This window comes from Epinephelus lanceolatus, chromosome 14 (assembly GCF_041903045.1).
Source record: "Epinephelus lanceolatus isolate andai-2023 chromosome 14, ASM4190304v1, whole genome shotgun sequence".
In the NCBI taxonomy this organism is placed as follows: domain Eukaryota; kingdom Metazoa; phylum Chordata; class Actinopteri; order Perciformes; family Serranidae; genus Epinephelus; species Epinephelus lanceolatus.
Genome location: NC_135747.1, coordinates 20,020,280 through 20,042,766, shown reverse-complemented (window position 1 = coordinate 20,042,766; position 22,487 = coordinate 20,020,280). Strand labels below are relative to the sequence as shown.

Sequence of the window (22,487 nt, the reverse complement as noted above, 5' to 3'; positions counted from 1 at the left end):
AATGCAGCATGAATGGTTGTGGTTACAGGGTGGGCTGCTGGTTGGTTTCAGTACCACGGACAGCAGCACACAGCAATGGCTCCTCTTTCCTCCTCACGATGCCTGAATGCCTTTTTCTTTTTTCCCAGGATGGAGTTAGTGCTTGAACGCAGCACACCCTGCTGGATGCTTCAGTATTTGCAGAGGAGACGTCAAGAAAGCAAAGTAGAAGCACATAGAAAGGCACTGTTTCAATACTCAAAGCAGACTGTGCACAAAACCGCAAAAGATCACTAAACAAAAGGAGATTCTACGTAATCTTTATTATTATTGGTCGGTTAGGTAGAGGAAAAACCTTTTTGTTGTATCCCATAACGCATCACAGGAGACATCATCATCCATAGACAAATAGAGAACCAGACCCAGGTGAAACACTCAACAAGTTACATATGTTTTAAAAAATAAAAATATGAAAGTGGTTGGTTTACCTAAATGTGCAGGTGATGTTCTCACATGTGAGGCTTTTTTTTTTTTTTTTTTCAAAAATACATATGAAAAAAATCATGCACATCTCAAGTGGTTAAAATACTGAAAACCATTACAAAAAATCTGTCCACCTGAGTCTGGTGGTTTTGGAGCTTTTCTCTATGTGTCCTGTCTCTGTGTAATTATGTTTAAGTCTGTTTGGACCACGATCCCCCAGCAACATTTTGAGGCAAGGCTGACAGACAACCGGCAATTATAATCAGGAATGATTTGAGAGGGAATGGTGGAAAAACAAAATATATAACTGCCGACCATCCCCCTTACTAGGATTAACAAAATAAATTATTTTACAAAAAATAATAACAAATTGCCGGTTTCAGCTGCCTCAAAAGTCACCAAAGCATCATCGTCATAAATTAAGGGTGTTCACACAACAACACATGGGAAGTCAGCATGCTCACAGTAACTCACATACAGATATGAATGTCTTTATAGAATATGTATCTGTCATCACAGCTTGGCAAAATTACACTTATACACAACAAATGCACAATAACACCTGAAACCATAATACCAGCCAGTGGAAAATGACCCTAACATGTTTGTCTTTGTCCAGTCGGAAAAAACTTCCTGTAAACGAACGACCTCATCCCCTGGTAGGTGGCGGTGATATCGTCCAATAACAATAGCCTATAGATAAAGAATTTATGTTTCCACACAACCCCGTAAACACACGCACACACATTCACACACAACCGTTTTCACGCACGCTTATTACATGTTAATAACATCATGAGAAATGTGAATCTCTTCTGAGTCAGTGACTGAATGAGAGTGAGATAGTTTGAACTACCTACTGTACAGTAAGCGGCTATGTTGAGAGCAGTAAACCTGACAGAAGTACAAAACACTCCATAACATCCTACAGTAAGTTGGCAATTATGTTGACATAGTTATACATTAGGCTATATGTAATCATTGCTTGGCAGCATACAAAAATAAAAGAAGTTGCTCTGGTGCATATTCTGAATCATCTGCATTGGAGGCAGTCGTCTCTATGCAAACGGAAGGAATTGTGTTCGGCACATTTTTCATAAACGAATGAGGCTGGCTCAGTTATTATATATTTCATTAGCATCTGGATGTAACCATATCTGCCTAACTATTATACTACCAGTAGCAGCGTCTCATTGTTGTAGTTTGGTGGCTAGCCTTTCTAGCGAGCCAGGCTAATGCATATTTGGAATCCCTTGTGAAACAAACAAACAAAAACAAAATCCTTGAAAAGATTTTTCAACATGCCCACTCCACACAACTTCACACTAATTTCAACAACAAAGAATAAAAAACATGACTGCTGAAGACGAAAACAGTCATGTTTTTCTGCTCTAATGGACTCTGTGATCATATTTCTGTTTGGATTTTTGAAACATTTTCTATTAAATTCCTGCTGTCTTTAACTAGGGTGATGGCCAGCTCAATGCATATGCATTTGTTTGGATTTTTTTTTAAAAACAAAAGGTTCAAACTACTTAAACCACCATTGGATCTAAGCTAATACAACAACTAGGGGCCCATGTTTCAGTGTGTCACTAGTAGGTATTTAAGGAGGAATAAAAGACAGGCTGAATGTGTCCCACAGGCATTGTGTCAGCAGCAGAACCCCAGGACTGATCAGAGTGATTGTGAATCAGTGAATAGCAAACACTGGCACCAAACTTAAATGCTTAGTCCTTACTGACGCACTCTCTGCTACGCCTCCACTTATATATGGTCAGAATTGCAGCCAGCCACCAAAAATAACCAAATGGGCACAGGTGAGGGAACCTGCATGCCCAAGATGTCCAAGACAAAATATGACACTTGATGGCTACACATGTGGCTAAAACAGACTATTGCCAAAAAACAGAGATTTGTTTCAACAAACCGCTTGAGCATGAGAAGACGTAGACCTGCCTCAGCAACATTAGTAACATTCCAGTTGTGGATGAGATTTCTAATTTTGTTCTATCTCACACAGTCTCAGCCCTGTACTCAACTCTATGGGTTTCAGTGGCACTGAAATTTGGATGAATATAGCTGGCCAGTCAGGACATACCTTCCCGAATAAGTGTGGAGCCCACTGTATATAAGGTGACATAAGATGCTGTCAGCCAAATTTGCACCTGACTCCCCCTCTGGGTATGATACACCTACATGTTCCAGTGCCATAGCTCCACCTAGTTTGGTTACATAACACCTGGGGTGGCTGGGGCCTCCTACTTCTCCACTGCGGTGGCCTAAGTTATGGAGAGGTAGGCTGTGGCAAGAAGACTTTAGCCGGTCAAGATCAGTGCGGCTGGGTCGATGCTATGTTGCGACAGGGCGTTCACTCACCAAGCTCCACCCACTTTACTCATAGAGTCCAGCAGAGGCGGAGCCCATGTGAGATAACAAAAAGGTTACTATATTGTAACCCTAGTTCTATTAGCACAGGTGTAGCTCTCTCCCAGGGGCCCTGTCACTCCTACACCACTCACTGAAGAGGGTGCAGGATGGCTGACAGCATCATATGTCACCTTATATACTATGAGCTCCACATGTTTTTGTGAAGGCACGTCCTGATTGGCTGGTTATGTTTATGCAAATTCTAGTGGGTGAATGCATGCTCCTAATTGGAGGAGAGTATTACCCATGGAGTCCAGCAGAGGGCTCTGTCTGTGCTAATAGAACTAGAGTTACAATAGTGTAACCTTTGTTTTGTTTGGCTGGTTAGGTGCTGATTCAAAGGCCTTTTTTGCAATTTGACTGGGGTGACATTGTCTGCCAGGAGTTGGTTCTACTTTTTCAGAGTGTAATTCTGCTGGGTGAATGTTTCTGAACATAATGAGGACCCTACTCGGTTCGTGATGACCTTCCTGTCAGCCTGGCTTTCGTAATTACACCCCATCCTTTATAAAAGAAATTTTTAGGGCTTGTATGTGTGGACGGGATACTCTGCTACACTTGGCATTGTCTTAATTATTGTACACTGTTCTCAATCTCTCAGTATCAAATGAACAAAAGCACATCTCAAAAGACATTTTCTCTCTCATGGTGGTGGAGTATGCCTTGGAGAGTTTGTGATGAGACAAGGCTGAGAATAAAACATTATAATGTGCTGTAGCAGTAGCCATTGCAGAGGCACCCATCCCTGCATCCATCCTGTATGATCAGGACTCTTTAGTCAATTCCTGCAGTATGGAGTAGTAGCAATAGTGCAGCAAGACAGTAAAGAGTGGGACCTGTGAAATGGCTACATCTCTAATTGTAAATTAATGCAGAAATCCACAAAAATGCCAAGATCCACTTTTAGCACAGTGTAGCAGACCTTAGAAATGCATGATTTCAGCCAGGGCTGTGACAGCTCTGCTTCTATGGCCAAAGTCCTAGTAAAGATACAGTATCAGGGCAAGAGAGGGAAGGAAGGATTGAGGCAAGAGGAAGAGAGACATGAAGAAGGAAGCTGGAATGACGCCCTGTCCTCCTCTCTCACAGCCTCTGAGTGAAGTTCTCAGGGAATACTCCTTTAGTGGCATTTTCTTTGTTCTGCTGCCAGTCGTCCTCCTTCATTCCCATCAGCCAGCCATCATCCTAAAAACACAGACATGCAAATAAGTACATATTCACCTCACTGTCACTGTGATACCACAGTGCATACATATGTGTGTGTGTGTGTGTACCTGTTCTTCAGGGTTGTCAAAGGTGACTACCAGCACCACGTCACCAGCCTTCATCTCCAGCTCGTCTGTGTCGTTGGCAGCATAATCATGCATCACCTGGACCTATATCACACAAAACATGAGTGAGCTCCATGTAAGATATATTTGAGTTAATTAAATGCTCAGCACTATTCTAATCCTGCATCCTGTTTTACCTTGAACAAATAGCTAGGTGGCATGTCTGCAGGCTGTGATGTTACTTCTGTTGATTCTGCCGCTACTTCAGGTGTCTAGAAAAAATTAGAGGTTCCATTTACTGGCACGTAGTACACACTTAAAATGTTTTAATCTTTTAAAGAGACACAATTAAACTCTGAAGGTCTGATGGTTTTTTTTTAAATCTGCCAACAGAAATTTCTGTAACACAGTGTCTGTAACTAGACACTGGACACAGTCCAATTGCAGTGGAAACAGCATAAAATAATTTATATGTTTGCAATTAAATGTGATGAAAAAAAAGGAATATATTATAGACAAAAATTATGTGAGTAGATGGATTGTTTTTAGTAAATGAAGTGGTATGATGCCATATGTAAAACAGTGGTTCCCAACTAGTGGGTTGTGGTCCCAAAGTGGGTTTGCGGGTCCATTCTGAATAGAAAGTAAGTGAAATGCAAAAAACCAAACTTTATTTTGAAGAGCAGTTTCATGCTGTTCACTCATGCTGTAGAGTGAGTGAATAATTCTAATTATCCGAACACACACATGCACAAACAGGACATATACATGCTCTAAGTGGAGAGATGTCAGAGTGGCTGCCCGTGGGGAGTTCGGTGCCTTGCTCAAGGACACCTTGGCAATGCCCAGGAGGTGAACTGGCACCTCTCCAGCTACCAGTCCACGCTCCATATTTTGGTCCAGACGGGGACTTGAACAGGCGACCCTCCGGTTCCCAACCCAAGTCCCTATGGACTGAGCTACTGCCACTTAACAGAGACAGCAAAGTCGTTTGAAACATGGCCAAATGCAAGTATGATGCTGAATATAAACTTTGTGGACCTCGAACTAATGACTAAGGACAAATCTGGACACCTTGGCTGGACCAGTTGGGAACCACTGACCAATCCTATCCTGACCTACCCTAATCAGGAAACATTTAGGGATGTTGTAAGCTCTTAAAATAACACTGTAAAGATGGTACGTGGACTTGCACTTGTATAGCACCTTTTCCTTCCACTCCTGTATTATTATATGTATAAAATTGTAATATTTCACCATTATATTGATATCTATAATTTTGCAGTTAAAAGCACATTATAAGTTATTGCATGTTATAGTAGTTCCTATTGCACGTACCTCCTCTGCTGGCGCTGGCTCCTCTGGTGCTGCTGCAGCAGCTGCTGCAGATTCACCCTGGGAGCAGACAGACACAGAATGATAACAGCGAAAGGTTAGTGAATGAGACAGATGAAAGACTGAATTAAGGAGGGGAAAAGAATGACAGAAAGAAGAACAGACAGACAAAGACAGACACAAAGACAAGCAACACAGCCTAAACAGGAAAGTTATGGCTAATACAAGCAAGTATGTTGAATAAACAGTTAGCTTGGGTACTAATGCACAGCTGCCATATAGGTTAATCTTTTGCACAGCATACTATGTGCCTGGATTTGTGATTAGCAGTGACTGGTTATGTATTGAGAAGCAGATGTCTACACTCTTCTCTCCCTCAGCAATTAATTCCCAACTTGCCCTCTATGTCACAGTTGATGCATCCATGCTGCTGGTCCTGATGCATCCTAAATCTTTGCATCTCAAGATTTCTCCATCCTTCCACCTTTTTATTTACAATGTATCTCTCTATCATGTTTCTCTCCAGTACCCCATGCTCAAACCTCCTCCTCAAAAATTGATGCATCCACCATTTTCGTCCAGATGCATCCCTCCATTTTTTTCTCTCCTCGGTTACCTGTCCCTCTTCATCATCCAACGTGGTGGCAGCCGGTGTGGCTTCTTCCTCAGCGGCATCAGCTGGAGCCTCAGCTGCAGGTGTTTCATCCTCTGGGACGGGCACGTCTGTGACCGGCTCGCCCCCGTCATCGCCCCAGTCATCCTGGACTTGAGCCACGGGGTCGTAATGAACCTCCTGGCTCTCATCATCCCCCCCTCCCTTTTGAGTCGGAGCCACAGGGTCATAGCGCACAGGTAGGGTTCCGTCATCCCCCCAGCCCTCTGTGGCAGCTGCTATGGGATCATAGCGGACAGGTTGCGAACCATCATCCCCCCAGGCATCTGCAGCAGCAGCCACAGGGTCATAGTGCTCCTTGGTGTCCTCTTCCTGGGCACCACTGTCCTCATGCTGAGGGGCAAGGGTCAGGTTTCAAGGAGTCAGAGGTCAAAAGAGATATTTTACCGTATGGGTAATAGGGCTTTATAAATCAAATGGTTGAGAAAATTTTAAGGAACAGAAAGGCAAGGCGTAGGGGATATTTAAAGGCAGACTCAAGGGTTCAGCAGTAATTGAAATTAGTACCAGGAGAATAAAGAATTTCTTCAGGCGATTTGGGGGTATGGCCAGACTATGAACAAAGCAATGGGCTGAGGGACAAAGTAAAATATTTTTGATGGACAAGGGATTGGGAAATTGATAGAGATATTAAATGGGTCCTAAATGAGGGCACAAGGGTTGTTATCAGACTGGCGGGTAAGGTATCAAAATTGAAGGGAGATCACAATAAAGGACCATACACGTGATTTTGCATGCTTTAGCTCATTAAGAGAATATTGTGTTTCCTATATCCTATGCTAACCATATTCCATCATACCGAATTTTTAGCAGGACTTTAGGAATGGCATTGTCATTCAGCCTGCTACTTTTGTCCATTCTAAAATATCTTGACAATAATTGCATGGATCGCCATGCGATTTGGTAAAGACATTCATTACTCAAATCCCCTGACTTTTCCTCTAGCACTACCAGAAGGTTTGAAGTTTTTCCTCAAGAGTGAAATGCAAATGTCTCAACTACTTTAGACTTATAGATCTGGGTCCATGTCATTGGTTCGACATCCCATTAGTCCGACTGTCCGCGGTGCTGAACGGCTCCCGGCGGGCGTATTTCTACCTTGATGGTGCGCCGTGACCGGCTCTGGGTCAGCTGGGAAAGGCTTGAGGCGAAGCAGGCTCACAGCTTATGTGTTTGTTACTTTCTTTTTCATTTTAACCCAAACCATGATCTTTTCCTGACCCTAACCATGTGGTTTTTGTGACTAGACCTAACCAAACCTTAACCACAGGGCATCGTGATGATTTCAGAACGGACTAAGGAACAATGGGTTTAATATGGTCGGAACAATGGGATGTCGGACCAATGGGCTGTCGGACCAATGGGCAGTTCCCATAGATCCATGCTCATGTCAGTTAGAAACTTTATAACAACAAAGACAGAAAAGTCCATTTGTGGGAACAGATTGGCCAAAGATCGGCCAGACGCTGAATGTTGCTGGTGAGCACTGGGCTTTTATCACCGTATACACCATAAGCTTGTTGCTGTGTAGTCAACCCACTGTTAACGTAGGATTACGTTAGCTACCCAGCTAATGTTAATTAAAGTTAATGTCAAGATTTTTTTTATGACAGTTCTAGGATGAAACGCTTCCCAGTACCCTGCCACCGCTGTTTAGTGCTAATTTAGCAAATGTTAGCATAGCATTAGCATTTCACGCAAAGCACTACTATGTCAGCAGCCATTTGAAAATGGTTGGTTGGGAGGTAAAAAGGCTAAAACCTGCCAAACCACAAGAATGGCCTTTTAAGGGAATCATTATTTAGATTAAACTTAAATTGAATAATTAAGGAAAAATGGGATAGTTTGGCAACATATAGGGAGAAATGGGGCCATGAAAAATGCCTTGGACATCAATGGGAGAAGTTCAGCAGCAAGTCATCATCATCACCATCATCATCATCATCATCCAAGAAGATTGATGCAGAGGGATAAACCTTTACAGAGGAGGTTCAGATAAAATCAAAAGACAGATGAAGATAAGGAAAGGTGGCAGCAGAAGGCAGAAACGCAAAAACTGTCAGCCTTTTCCCATCGGAAAATAGATGTCGGATCTTCTGCGTGTAGCTTGCAAGCATGGTTTATTTTCCCACGGCTATGTTCAGATGGAGAAAGAGGAAGGAAGCTTTGTAAGAGCAGAAGTGTCGTTCCTTTCTGAGCTATCACTGCTTTGCCTCAAGCTCAAATACAGCAGAGCCATATGATCGTTGAGACACGTCTCTCTCTTACAGTGATAGGGATGAACATAAAAGTTAGTTGATGGTCGGAATGCCAAGTTGCAAGCAGGGCTTTGTGAAGTTGCCCACTGGCTCTCATTAGTTTACCAGTCTCATTTCCATGAAACAATCCACTGAAAACATGAGCAACTTCACTCGACTTTCAGAAACAAAACTGTTCCCTGTGTGTCACATGGGGCATGTAGATAACATGTAAAGGCTACATGGTCAATCAGTGCAACATGTGAACATACAGGGATACGAGGGGAAACGGAAAGAAAGGAGGCTGATTCAGTTACAAATTGTTTCACAACGTTGGGGTTTTTAATTTACAATTAAATTCATGTTCAAAGAGAATGTGAGCTTGTTATCTTTTATCTTTTATGGATGTGGTGTCTGTATCAATCCACAGGTTTTAGATCCACAGTATGCTGTATATCATCAATATACTGTGAATCCTGCATTTATATTGTAGAACAGAGAGAGACGGCTCTTAAGAGAGGATTGCACATTAGACACCATTTATATTGAGTCAATATATAACATTGTAAAATGTCAATTTGAAACTGAATTGACCCACGCTCGTTCCCAAGCTCTATTTGTGCTGTACAACAATCTCTTCAGTGTTTAGTGTTATCACATCAAGCACTGCAGACACAAAGATGACGCACAAACAGATTTGGGACAGACAAATGAAAGAGATCCATTAATGGAAAAAGCTTGTTTACATACAGTAATGACCATTATAGAAGTCCATACCCAGCATGTCCTGCATGTGTCGTGTAGCAGCAAGCATAATGAGAGTGGGGCTTGTATAATGGCTACGTAAGTAGTAAATGTAAGCGACAACATATGAACTGATAGTTACTATGAACATAAATAAGAATATGCAGATGGGGATGATGATCATAATGATACGTTTTTAGTTTTGCACATTAAAAAATGTATGAAGAAGAGGATGATATGCTCACCCATGAGTCCCAGTTTGCAGGCTGTGGAAAACAGAGGAAGCAACAGAATAAGAGGAGAGAACTAAACTCTTGAAAAAGCTCTTGCTTTTGCCCGTTGCATTCAATAAAACATTTCCAGTGCAGATTCCATGCGCTAAACCTACAAGCCCATAGCAGAAGATCTCCAGCAGAACAAGAGTACAGGCAGGTAAAGTCTGCTAAATGTAAAACTGAAGAGGTGGCAGCTGTCATATGTTTACTGCACAGGTCACCAACAGGGTGAGCAGGATGTAGCAGAAAAGTGCACTGCAAAACAAGGTCGAGTTTAATCTTGCAATCAGTCTCAGATCATTTCATTCCCTCTAACAATGTAACATATTGCTTGCATCAGAGTATCTTGACACAAATGATGTCGTGAAAAGATTTACCTTTACAGTAGGTTCATATATCCTGCAATGAGGCGAGTGATAACTGTTGGCAGATATATCAAAACTAAGAAAAAAGAATTTGAAATCTCAAAAGGTTTTCTATCCACTTTTACTAAAGAAGTCATCCCACATCTCCAGGTAGCATAAGATAGAATATCTAACATGACTGCAATAAAGTATCAACATTTTACTTAGTGGTATTCAGTCCTAACTGAACTATATGTAGTATGCAATCACACACTGAAAGATGTTATACAGTAGACGACACTGAGAGCACCCAGGGGAACATTCTGAGTTTATGGGTACATTTTCTATTTCACTCTAAAATACTGCAATAGGATAAAGCTCATCTGGATATTAAAAAAAACATTCTGTTGCTCCACAAAATCAGGCTCCTATTAATTGTCTATGGAGCAGCTCCAGACTTTATACCCTAAAGCCTAGTTCACATTACACGATTTTCACAACAATTTTGACGTCGCAGAGGATCTTGAGAGCCACCTTGGGTCGGAGGTGAGTCGGCAGATAGTCTGCCACGATGAGTCCTCATGTGTGAACAAGCCTATGAGCAAGTCACCCCCTCGTCTGTGACTGGGACTGGATATCTGGCATGCTAGAAAACTGGAGAAGTGTGACACGACTGACAAAGAGCATCAGCCAATGAGAGGCGGGACACGTCCCCAGTCAGCACACAGGAGGACGGAAGAAATGTGAGGTGGACAAGCCGCAGGGTTGCCAGGTCCGTTTATTTGCCGCAACTTTGGGCTTGTTTTTTTGTTAAGTCACTGACAAATATTGGTAGTCGCGTTGCGTTTTTTTGGGCTTGTTTCTAAAGTGGAGTTGCTTATTTGGGCTTGCTCTCTAAATGTCGCCTTTCTCTATATATATCCGTTGTTTCTTTTGGGCTTGTTTCCATAGCCCTGGTTGCTTGTTTCTCTCCCAAGATCTGGCAACGCTGACAAGCCGGCAAGCAAGAACAGCAATGGCGGCGTCCACAGGACCATGGGGTGCACGTAGTGTTTGGACCCAGGCCCTGGAGGCAGATCTGATTCAACACTGAGAAGAATATCCATGCCTTTATGATGTGTCATTCTCTAAGTTTGGTGACATCACCGCATTATCTGGGGCTCTGTCGGCAAGGGCTCAGTGGCGAGACTCCCGATGACAGAAACACACGTCGGCAGGTATGAAAACTCAAAAGATTATGATAGTCTCCTCGACGCAAAATAGGGGTGAAAATCGTGTAATGTGAACTAGGCTTAAGACGTCACATTTTGAGACTTCCTTTTCTTGTTTCTGGCTTTGAGAGAGCCAAACTCATTAACAAATACTGTTTGAACCTCAATGACCATAGAAATAACACAATGCAATGCTTAATGTAGGTGGAGTCCGCTTTAAGAAAACTTGAAGCATGACAGCTATGTTCTGAATGGTAAAACTGTGTGTGTTTATTTAGTGTTGTAATGCTGTAGATTTTTAGGGAAAGCCAATGATTCACTTCATCGCAGACTGAAAAATCTCAACGACAACAGATGTAAACCATGCCATCTCTTCCCTGCATTTTTTGTCATGACGGGGCCGGTTTGTCTGGCTCTAACTAGGTGAAGATATACAACAGGCTACATGCCATTAATCTGTCAGGTATAAGAATGTTGTACTGAGGTTGAGTAGCAGACATGGGTCCAACAACAGCTGAATATATTTTAATGAGTGAACTAACATGAGATGTACTAATTTTATCTTACCTTCCAATTAATGTGAGCAACTATAGATAAATTAAGTACAACTCATGTCATTCCAGTATCTAAAACGACACCACTTCCCGCTGTACAGTTCTGAAGAGAAAAAAGTAAGAGCAGAGCAGGGCTTTAGTCTTCATGCCATGAGTGATCTGTGGATAAGTGCCGAAGCAGGAAGAAGTGGACACTAAAAGCAGGTTTCTACAGATCATCATGCCATCATCCACCTCTCGTTTGATAGATTGGAAAGAAGCAGAGCAGCTAACACCTCAAACTATGCCAAGCTTGCCAAGTGATTTCATTTTGTATCCAGACTTATCAAGCTTGTGTCGATGTATTTAAAGTCACGCAACTGCACTGGCAGCAGTAAAAGTTGTCGGCTAAAACTGGCTTTAACTACAACATATTGGAAGATTCACAGGAATCTATTTTAATATATAAATATCATGAAATGAATGAAAACCTTTCTGAATAAAAGATAAAATCTCTTGTGAAGCTTGGCATTTCTTGCAGTGGAGTGGCTCTAGGATCTATATGTTCATGCTGTGAATCATCCACCTGTGTGACCGTGGAGGCTTTGGTTGCTGCACTGAAAGAGTCCAGGTCCATGTCCAACAGGCTGCTCACTGCAGGACTGTCAAACTGATAACAACAGGAATAGGAGGGCTCGTTGGCTCACTGGGCACAACAGAGGGTCAGGAGAGAGGACAGAGGAGGCCACAAAGCAGGACAGAAGAGGAGAGGAGAGGAGAGGAGAGGAGAGGAGAGGAGAGGAGAGAAGAGAAGAGAAGAAGCAGCAGGAGGGGCAGGCCAGGCTCTGACCTGCACAGTAGAGAGGAAAGTTAAAAGGCTATGGCTGACTGACAGCAGCCGCTCACTCACCTCTGTAGGGGAGGTGACGCTGATATCAGGAGTAGCTGCAGCATCAAACAGGCCGATGATGTTCTCTGTTTTCAACTCCCGAGATGGGGTCACCTTGGGTGGAGGAGGCACTGCAGGCCTTAGCTAGAACAGAGAAAGAAACACGGTGATGAAGCTGTGCCACAATCCTGTTGAATATAGATTCTAGGCTTTCTAGATCACAAATTAAACCTTTCTTTTCCTAGCAGAGTTTTAACTGAGCACATATGAAAATGTTGACAATAGCTCCAACATGGATTAAAAGCCAGCATTGTTGTCTTTAGTCACACTTGTTTGAAGACATAATTGGGACAAAACTCCAAACAAAGAGACAGCCTCAGTGTGTGCTTACCTTGGATGGAGATTTGGGGATTGGCGGTGGTCCTCCTGGCCTGAGAGTGTGGTTAGATGCTTCTTTCGCACCCACACTGAGTGAATGAGAGAGGGAGAGATGGAGGACAAAATAGAGAGTATAGACAGATTACAGAGAACGCAACAAGGACGGCAAACGATGTGAGTAAGGGGTCAAGCAAAGGTTAAAAAGTGCACAGCTTTAAAGGTTATAAGGCATGCTCTACAAGAGTCCAAGCGGAAGTTGTTGGAGTTGTTGCAAGAGCTGTCATGCAAGAAAAGTGAGTCTGTCTTCACTCCATTCCTTTCCTTTTCCTCCCGCCATCCCATGCAAGCAGGCTTTGTGTGGGCCTCCAGTTAATCCTCACAAGCGAGCAGTGATAGAGGCGTTCGCTGTCATAGAGGAGATATTCTAAAGCTGACAAAGCAGCACCAGATCTGTGGATATTTTAAGGGTTGGAAAACCTGCAATTTATTGCTGGACCAGGCAACTTTGTACATAGGTGGCTTCAAATAGCAGCAAGAGGTAAAACCACTACAATATGAAAGCTGAAATTGGACAAGTGGGGCCCCAAAAGCTGCGGGTTTAGAGCGCGGTCACACATGAGCGAAATTAGCATTGCGGAACATTTGCCTCCTGTTCACTTTCATTCAGTGTGAGCTAAGTGGCCAATAAAACATTTGCTTCTGGTAGCAAAGCACCTTCACAAATTTGCATCTTCACATCACATTGAGTTCAACTTTGGTGAATTCTGACTGCCAAAGTCGTAGCTTCAACCACTAGCAAAGTAGTAGGCTAATGCGTGGAGGAGACATTGATTGTTGCTGTGTTTACCCAGCTGATATTGCATGATATTGACCATGAAAAATACAAACTGCCCCACACCAGAGATGCTGCCTGGCTGGCAGTGAGCTGGGAGACAGGTATGCAACATAAAAAATGGAAAATGTACCAATAATGTCATATTTCACGGTATTTATTAGCAAGCTAGCTTTCTATGTAGGTCCAATAAATTCTCACTTCCACCTCGTCACATATCGACATTTGGTCATGGACTTCCCACATGCAGATATGACGTGAAAGGTACTCTGGGTGCATTGGTTGGTGATGCTCTGGGACGCCGTGTCAAGTTCTGTCTGTTACATGCATTGTGTTCTTTCAAAATACACTTCCGTTCTCACAGGAAATTTAGCATTTGCATACTGTCTCTTTCAAAATAAACACACTACGTCAGAATGAAAATTGACATTTTTTCCCTTTGACAACAAACATGGTTGGGTTTAGGAAAAAAAACCAAACAGGGTTTGGCTTTATAATCTTACAGGACACGAACACCAGTTTCCTGAGTGAACGTCAGTGTTTGTTGGACCCGTCCATCAGTACCCTTATTTATAGTTTGCAGGGTTTTGTTAATATACTGTTTTTACAACTTTGTTTGGGAATATGCAGCACTTGAACAATCAGCTGACATGATAAAGGCCTTAAAGTTGGTCATGCTTAGCTGATCCTGAGGCCTTGGCTTGATCTAGTTTAAAGACCTTTATCATATCAGTTTTGTGCCTCTATGTTGCAAATCTTAATGTTTTAGTGCAATTAGCAAACAGCAACTGAGCAGCAACTTCAGAAAAACATGTACAGAGTACACAGCGAAGGGGTTTAACAGGGGGTTCATAGAGGCCTAGCAACTCATTTATGTCCTGTGGCCCCCTAGTGGATTCATCCGGCCATGTACCTGACCCTACTGCATACCTTGTGGTTTGGGTTGTATTGTTATGTAACAGTCTTGCCTGGTGCAGCTTTAGCCATGCAGGTTTGCTCAGCTCTTACATATCTGCAGCTCTGGGTGCACAGCTCTCTAATCAGTGAGTCTGTGAGTTCACTTGCACAACCAAGCTCTCCTTTAAATCTCCCAAGCCTGCAGACTGACTGACAGACAGACAGCTGGACAGACAGGTCAGTTGGACAGACAGACAAGAGTTGTGTCACCATGGTTACCACAGTTGCTGCCGGTTACCTCCTATTTGTTCCTGACGATGAGGCGCCTCTTGCACCTGTCTTTCTGAAAGGGGGGGTTCAGGGGTGGCTCCAGGTTAATACATGCCAGGTTGCTTGTCTGTTCCTGTAGCTTCAAGTATTTTTGATAAGTACTGTTTGCTTTCTTGGCACACACTGAACTCATAGGGAAAATAAATGAGTTTGTTGAAAATTACCTCACTATTTAATTTACTGCTAGTTTAACTTGTGATGCAGTACACCTCATCCATCAAGCAGGACGAATTATGTGCTCTCAAGAGGCTCAAATATTTGGAAACATTTCTGAAGTGATTTATTTTTGCACAAGTCTCAAAGGTGCCATAGGTACACTACACAGCAAGTGTTTTCTCTGCTGGTTAGGATGACCAGCCACAGTGATTAATTGATGAGGCTCAGCGCTCTAAGCGATTCCCAGGATTGCCAACAAACAGCTGTTTCCAGGTAGACTAGAGGTTTTTCTTAGAATCGCAAAAACCTGAGGTTACTGGGTTTTCCCTGCATCACTGTGCTCATATATATAGATTTCAACACATGCCAACATGCTAAATTATTATCTTGGCACTTAATTCTGTGAATCTCTTCAGAATCAAAATCTCTGAGATTAAAAGAAGACACAATAGAAAACCTTTTTTGTCACAAGATTAATAATCACAAGCTATAATAAGCCTTGCTGTGACAGAGTTTACTTGATCATTGCTCACTTACCTGCTTGTGTCTGTTTTCTCAAGTTTCACCAAGATGTCGTACAAATCCTGATCCAACTGCAGAGGGGGGAAAGGCGGGGTGTTAGATATCACACCAACAGCATTACATCATCATCATCCTACACTGCTCTGGCACGGTCAATGCCCGTTCTATGATAAAAATCATTACACTGTGTTTTGTGCTCCTCCCTGCTGTAATATCATCTAAGTGCTGCAGAGTGTGTCTGTCTGCTACGGCTTGTTTGCATCATCGTGTCCAAATTCTGAGCTAAGGCGGGGGATAATCTCTCTGCAGTCAGTTAAAACCCCATCTCCTACTGTTGTTTAACAGGGGAAAAATAAACAAATAAATCAACTATGACAGACTTTGCGTTACGTTTAAAAAACAGTGCTGAACAGCAGGAAGACTTTTTTTTTAGATTAGATTGCTGATGGAGTTAAAACTGGCACTCTCAACATTTTTTATTGACTGCTATCTGATACACCATGTCGATTAGGTTCGTCTTATCCTCATCTAAATTCAGCATTAATGGAGGTCTATAAATGAAACTCACCCGGCTGATTTCCTTGTGAAACTTCTCCTCAAACCCAGCCAAACTCTGGAAGGTGCTGACATAAAACCCAACACGACTACAAAGGGCAGAGAAGAAAGAGAGACAGAGAGACAGTATTGACTGCATTGCTGGCTTTACTTAATTTAACATCCTGTACGGGTAAATGTAGCACAGATGTAAGTGAAACCTAATTACAGCACCCATCCGTCAACAGGAAAATCAGTTTCTGCAGACACCGACACACACATACACACCTGTTCCAGAGTGAAGGCAATTCCTCTTGCAAGTCAATATTAATCTCCTCAAACACCTTCTGGGCTCTCTCCAACTCTTCCTCAGCCTGAAACACACATACATGCACAGAAACACACACACACACATTGCATTGGCACAATGCTTTTGCAGCATGTTGTCAGTTTGGAGTCCTGTTGATAAATTACCTGCTGTTTACATGTGTAATATCACCTGACACTTATGATTAAGCTTCAGCATGGTTTGTCTACAGTTGTTGTCATTTTCATTTTGCTTTTGTTAGATATTCGTAGCAAGTGTCAGAGAACATGTGCGGAAAAAGCACTAGATTGTAATGTTTTCAGTCCATTAAATGGTTACCTGTGGTTATAAGCCTCATAGATATGGGTCAGTGTGGGGCCTGCCACACCTGCTGGTAATGTCTGTTACCAGTTCTTTAGGTTTAACTTTAACTTTCCTTGGGATTCGTTGCCAAACCTAGGTGGTTAGGTTTAGAAAAAAGATTAGGGTTTGGCATTAATATTGCTTTCACATGGGACTTGTATCATGGTCTCCTGGGTGAAAGCTCTGTTTCACCCATCCATCCATCCATCCATCCATCCATTTTAGTCCGCTTATCCGGGGCCGGAAAAGGGCGCAGCAGGCCAAGCAAAGCACCCCAGACGTCCCTCTCCCCAGCAATACTTTCCAGCTCCTCCTGGGGGACCCAAAGGCGTTCCCAGGCCAGATGACATATGTAGTCCCTCCAGCGTGTTCTGGTTCTACCCCGGAGCCTCCTACCAGTGGGACGTGCCCGGAGCACCTCTAGCTGGAGGCGCCCAGGAGGCATCCTAATCAGATGCCCGAACCACCTCTACTGACCCCTTTGGGCGCAAAGGAGCAGCAGCTGTACTCCGAGCTCCCTCCGGATGTCTGAGCTCCCATCACTCCTTGCCACCCTATAAGCAGAGTTTCTTGCACATTGGAGAAAGTCCCATGAAAGCCCTTTCTCGTGGAAATTCTCATTTCATGGTCTGATAATGGCCTTCTCAGCTTCAAAATAGGTGTGTCAGACTCCTACCAACCCATATCTATGACCCTTATCACCCCTGATAACGGCCATTCAATGTCCCGCTAACAGCCCAATCGACAGGATAAAGAGAGCGATGAAAGGTAACAAGTTCAAACTGAGGACCTCCATGTGTCTTCGACAGCTGTGTTTGACAGTCAACAGTTTATGTAGGAGGTGCAGTAAGATTATTGTGTACCTGGCTCCTGGACAGACTGCTCTGGGCAACATTGTGTGCAGACAAGATACCCTGAGCCCAGCCTGGAGTGGCTCTCTCCAACAAAGAGGAGGGCTGGAGGAGCGAGTGAGAATACAACAAATAAAACATAATATTTATTTCCATGTACATGTCATCATTGTCAGTGTGCCACTGCTTTCTGTATCAGTATATTTGGAATCAGTTTACCTTGGTGATTTTAATACCCCCGTCCTTTTTCTTGGTCTTGTGCGTGGTGGCATAGTTGTGCCTGGCACTGTCGTAATCCACCAGCTTCCTGTCCCTCTTAGCTATACGTGCCTGAAACGAAAAACGGAGAATGAGTACTTGTGTCATTCAGTGTCTTAACACTAGATGCTAATAAATACTGGTCATGGTTGCTCCGTGTCCCTCTGACCACACAGCTTACCTTGATGTCTGGGAACTGGCCCAGGTAAGTATCCATGGAGATGAGAGCATGATCGACCAGTTTTTGGTGGTAGTCAGTCCACAGCACATCACAATCCTGCAGCATGAATGAACATAACAGTACACAATCAGAGATAAATAAGACAAATTGCTTGCAGCACTTGTTTTGTTACAATACTATGCATCCTGATTGTATGTCTCCACCACTTTAAAGTTAATTCCAGTAGCTCTTTTGCTCCGTCTTGGCGTTGTGATCTTGAATTTAGATTAAGAATAAAGTAAAACCCTTTTAACTGATTGCTGTATTTTCTCGCAGCTAGCTTCAAGTTGTTTTGTCACATTAATCCAAAAGTAATTTCAAGAGTAATGCACCTAATGAAGTCAGAGGAAAATCTAAAGAGCTACTCAACATCTATCACAAGAGACATTAATGTAGAATTTTGCCAATTCTGCCAAGAGGATACTCTCACACAGCTGTGCAAACTATAGGAATAATAGCTACTGCGAATCGGGAGCCAAACACACACACACACACACACACGCACACACACACACACACACACACACACACACTTAATCAACTAATACACTATATAGTGGTTCTGACCTCTATATAGAAACCAGCTTGTCCCTACACTCTCACACATGCAGGCAATCTAACATTCATCTAACAATGAAAAGTGTCTCTGACCTCCACGATGGATTCCACTTCGTTCTTGCCGTACCAGTCTGGCTCATACATGTCATTCAGACATGCCTGCACGTTCTTGGAGGACTCGTGCATGGCTGAGGACAAACACACATATTCTACGTTAGTGGGAAACAGCACATTATGGTGTGTATTTGTACATCCACTACTGTGTGTCTACATGTGCAGCTTGCTACAAGTGTGATTTTGATGCAGCGCTGTGTGTGGTTTACCTTTCACTGCCTCCAGGTATGCCCTAAGGTCCCTTTGCAGTTTGCTGCCTTCAGCCTGGGGGTGAAACACAAAAACATGGGGCTTAGAAGTTAGAACACAAAACAAACCCAGCATGCTCACAGCCTGTGGAGCCAGTACATGTTTCAGTCTCAAATGCAAACCTGTTAGAGTTAAAGCAAAGTTCAGTTCCTATATGCGGGAGGCAGATGTGACTAAAAAGTAAATTAGGGCAAATGGGCAAATTAGAAATATGATTGTGCCATACAACATAGTGTCTCTCACTGGACTGTACTCACATATTGTTTGTTGAAGTTGATCACTCCCTCCTCAAACGCAACATCTTTGGTCTCGTCGGCTTTGCCAAGCTTCTGAAGAACCTGTCAGTTGAACACGTTAAAACATTAGTAGCCATACCAAAGGTGAAATTCGCAATTGATTCAGTAGACTACAGTCACAAGACAGATGGAGGGAGACGTTTCCTAAAGACACAGCACGTGAGAACATCCACCTGTTTTCTTGTCTTGATCGCTCACTTTATCCAAGATGAATTATGATTTCTTTGCATTAAACACATCAAACACTGTTTAATTTAATAAATAACACGGATAAATCACATCACACATGAATAAATGCATGCATTATACACACTATTTCCATATAAACTCACATAGCTACATGTTGCCAATACAGTGACATTCACACATAATGCACACCAGCTTTAGAGGGGCAACACTATCAGTTTCCTCTCTGCCTGTCTCCCTCTTTAACCCCACAGCTCATGATGCATTATGATAGTCAAATAGCGCCCCCTGCCATTTATTCAGAGCACAACGCGCAGGTGCATGAACGCATAGACTAGGCCTCATATCTACCACCTATGCACATATTGCAGCATGGGTAATAATTATCATCATAGTGCTATCAGGATGTAAGAGGGTGTTTCTGCTGTCACTATTTGTGTGACACACACTCACTGACACACACACAGATAGTGATTTAAAATGCCAGGAGCACATCAGTCAGGGGCCAAATTATGAGTTGGCGTACAGTATATGTCACTGCAATACGCACGTGCCCGCTGCGTGACATTGACTACATGAACGATGTGTTTAAAGTGGACATCCCCATCCCCAAATTCAGCATCCCTGCCCGTATTATTATGATGTCGTGATGCGACACTGCGCCTTGGTGGAGGATGCGGCACTGCTGCCTCGCGGCTTTGCAGGCCCGCATAATAATTCCCACCACACATTAACACGATAGTGAGCACCTCTTACCTTTTCTTGGGCTCTCGTGAGCTTCTTCTGAACGTTGCTGGCCACTTTCCCTGCGGTCAGCCCCTTCCCCAAATTCAACTCAGCCATCTTGTAGCGTAGATCAGTCTCTGGATGCGGGGAGGAAGGAAACAAGAGCAATAACGATCGGATGGACCGCTACGGCGACCGTTGAGGCAAATGCATCAATGTCCAGTGAAGAAATAATGGCGATAAATGTAATAATGTGATGTAAAAATGTATCTTTAGGAGGATGTGTGTGTGTGTGCAGAAGGCTAAGCTGTATTCTCAAATGTTGAGCTGCTGTGTGCGCGTCCGTGACAGAGGAGGATGCTGTCAGAGATGCTCTTAAAGGCACAGATGCTGCTGCGCGTCCACACGGGGGTCTGTAATAGGAGACTATAAATCAACTGGTAAAGCTGCATTATTTATGAACATAATGTGCTGCTTTTGAATAAAATTCTGTTCTTTGAAATCTATATTTTCACCTTAAATGTCCCTCAGACCTCATGATCATGTGGTCAAGCCTTAAAATCATCACTGTCTCATATCCACGGTTAATAAATATCCAAGAGAACATTCACAATTCACAGTCAGATAATGGCAAGAAACAGCCAGGCCTGCTTCCAAGCATGCATGCTGTAAATCTTCAAAGACACATCAGTCTCAATCTGGTTTTATATGGTTACATAACACATTAAGTGACATGAACCATACATGCAAGAGCGGCCAATCAGTGAAGAGCAGCTCAGCAGTGACTCCAGGAATAAACGCTTTCTAGACACTAATAAAGACCCTCCTGTTTCAAGGTTTAAACATGGAATGCACTTGTATACAGTGTACCTTGATTTGGAAATATAACACCAAAATATCCCAAATCAAAACAACATCAAAAATGAGGCATTGTTTGGAAAATGTGTGTATGATGGCGAGGCCCTGATAATGTGTCTCTTCCGGGATGCTCAGCAGCTCTCAAGATAATATTCACCACTACACTACAACAGGTTTTATCTGGTTCCAAATATGTTTTGCTATAATAATGTCTCCAGCAGATGGCGCCATTGGCTCATATCATAATCACATATGAACCGCATGTACAGAGCTGTGAATAAGTTTTTTCACTTCAAAAAAAAAAAAAAAGGCTGTTTTTGAGTCTGAGGAGGGACTGATGCTCCGCAGACATATAGAGGAGGGAGGCTGCCAGCATCTCACAGATCAGCCTGTTCTGAGTGATGCTACTAGTGAATTCACAGTGAGCTGGTTAACTAGTTGGCTATACTCGTTAATTTTTCTGCTCCTGGTGCATAACAACACATGCATTATTCCTCAAATAAATGTGATAATTGGTGATGGTAATGAACAACAGCGCTTTATTGACACAGGTGGCTGGTGAAGGCTGGGAGCTCTCCAGGGTCCTGAACTAACACTGTGCTGGTGCTGAGGGAAGTCACAGGCTGCAGAACAAGAAAAGAAAAGCACTCTAATGACCAAGGCTGGTGCTTATGCCTTTTCCTCCCTACAGTTACACAGATGTAATTATATCTCTGTTGCATAATCTAGCACGAGAGGGTTCTTAGCAGAAATCCTACTTGCATGTGAGAAGTAAATGGTTCAGGGTGTGATTATAATCTACCAGAATAAGAATGGATGTCAAATAAGCCATGCTGCTTTGTACACAATATTCTTTTAACCACTTCTCACATTTGCAATAGCTTTGGTGAAGCCACCTTTGCATCCTTGCAGCCCCCACCCCCCTCCCCCTCCTCCTCACTTTCTCCCTCTCTCCTTCCCTTTTCTCCTCATCTCTTCCTCCCCGTCTCTTTATCCCCGACAATAACAACATTTGGCCACGAGTCACCAAGCCCATTCGTCCCCATGTATCCACATGAATAGCTCCTCCGCACCCCCCTCTCGTGCTGCGGGAATGGTTTAACCCGTTACCCACAGCGAGCGAGACAGCGAGCACAAAGGGAAGCGCATACACCGCTCGTTTAGGAGGAGAGGGGGATATAATAGGAAAAGCATGATGTAAATACGGAATTAAAAAAAAACCGCAAGGCAGCGTTTCCATTTCCCATCGCACCGGTCCATTATCGGCGTTCAATATTACATGAGGTACCGGCTAACAACGGCGCTGGTGTCTGTCTGTGGACACCGAGAGGCAAAGCAGTGAGTGAGGAATTGAAGCCAAAGGAGTTGAGCATTGTTTCATCTTCGCTTCGGGCTTTTCTGGAGTTGCTTTTTGTCTTCTTCTTCTTCTGTTTTTTTTATTGTTGGAC

General features: G+C 43.1%; 1 protein-coding gene across 3 annotated transcripts; it reads right to left on the bottom strand.

Annotated features, from left to right (window-relative positions):
- Nucleotides 1-284: 284 nt before the first annotated feature.
- Nucleotides 285-20,560, bottom strand: bin1a (bridging integrator 1a). 3 transcript variants are annotated; one of them, XM_033617368.2, is made up of 19 exons: nucleotides 20,212-20,560; nucleotides 19,231-19,311; nucleotides 18,934-18,988; nucleotides 18,704-18,798; nucleotides 18,014-18,109; nucleotides 17,794-17,904; nucleotides 17,587-17,679; nucleotides 16,342-16,427; nucleotides 16,088-16,163; nucleotides 15,535-15,590; nucleotides 14,810-14,854; nucleotides 12,796-12,871; nucleotides 12,426-12,548; nucleotides 9,398-9,418; nucleotides 6,115-6,504; nucleotides 5,502-5,558; nucleotides 4,361-4,435; nucleotides 4,167-4,268; nucleotides 285-4,077 (listed from the first exon to the last, which is right to left on the bottom strand). In XM_033617368.2, exons 1-19 carry the CDS (start codon nucleotides 20,296-20,298, stop codon nucleotides 3,976-3,978), a joined length of 1,827 nt encoding a protein of 608 aa, XP_033473259.1. In that variant the 5' UTR covers nucleotides 20,299-20,560; the 3' UTR covers nucleotides 285-3,975. The 3 variants fall into 3 exon arrangements, with proteins under 3 accessions (XP_033473259.1, XP_078030563.1, XP_033473262.1); XM_078174437.1 differs by lacking the exon at nucleotides 14,810-14,854; XM_033617371.2 differs by lacking the exon at nucleotides 6,115-6,504 and having other exon boundaries at nucleotides 20,212-20,559.
- Between the last annotated feature and the right edge of the window lie 1,927 nt (nucleotides 20,561-22,487).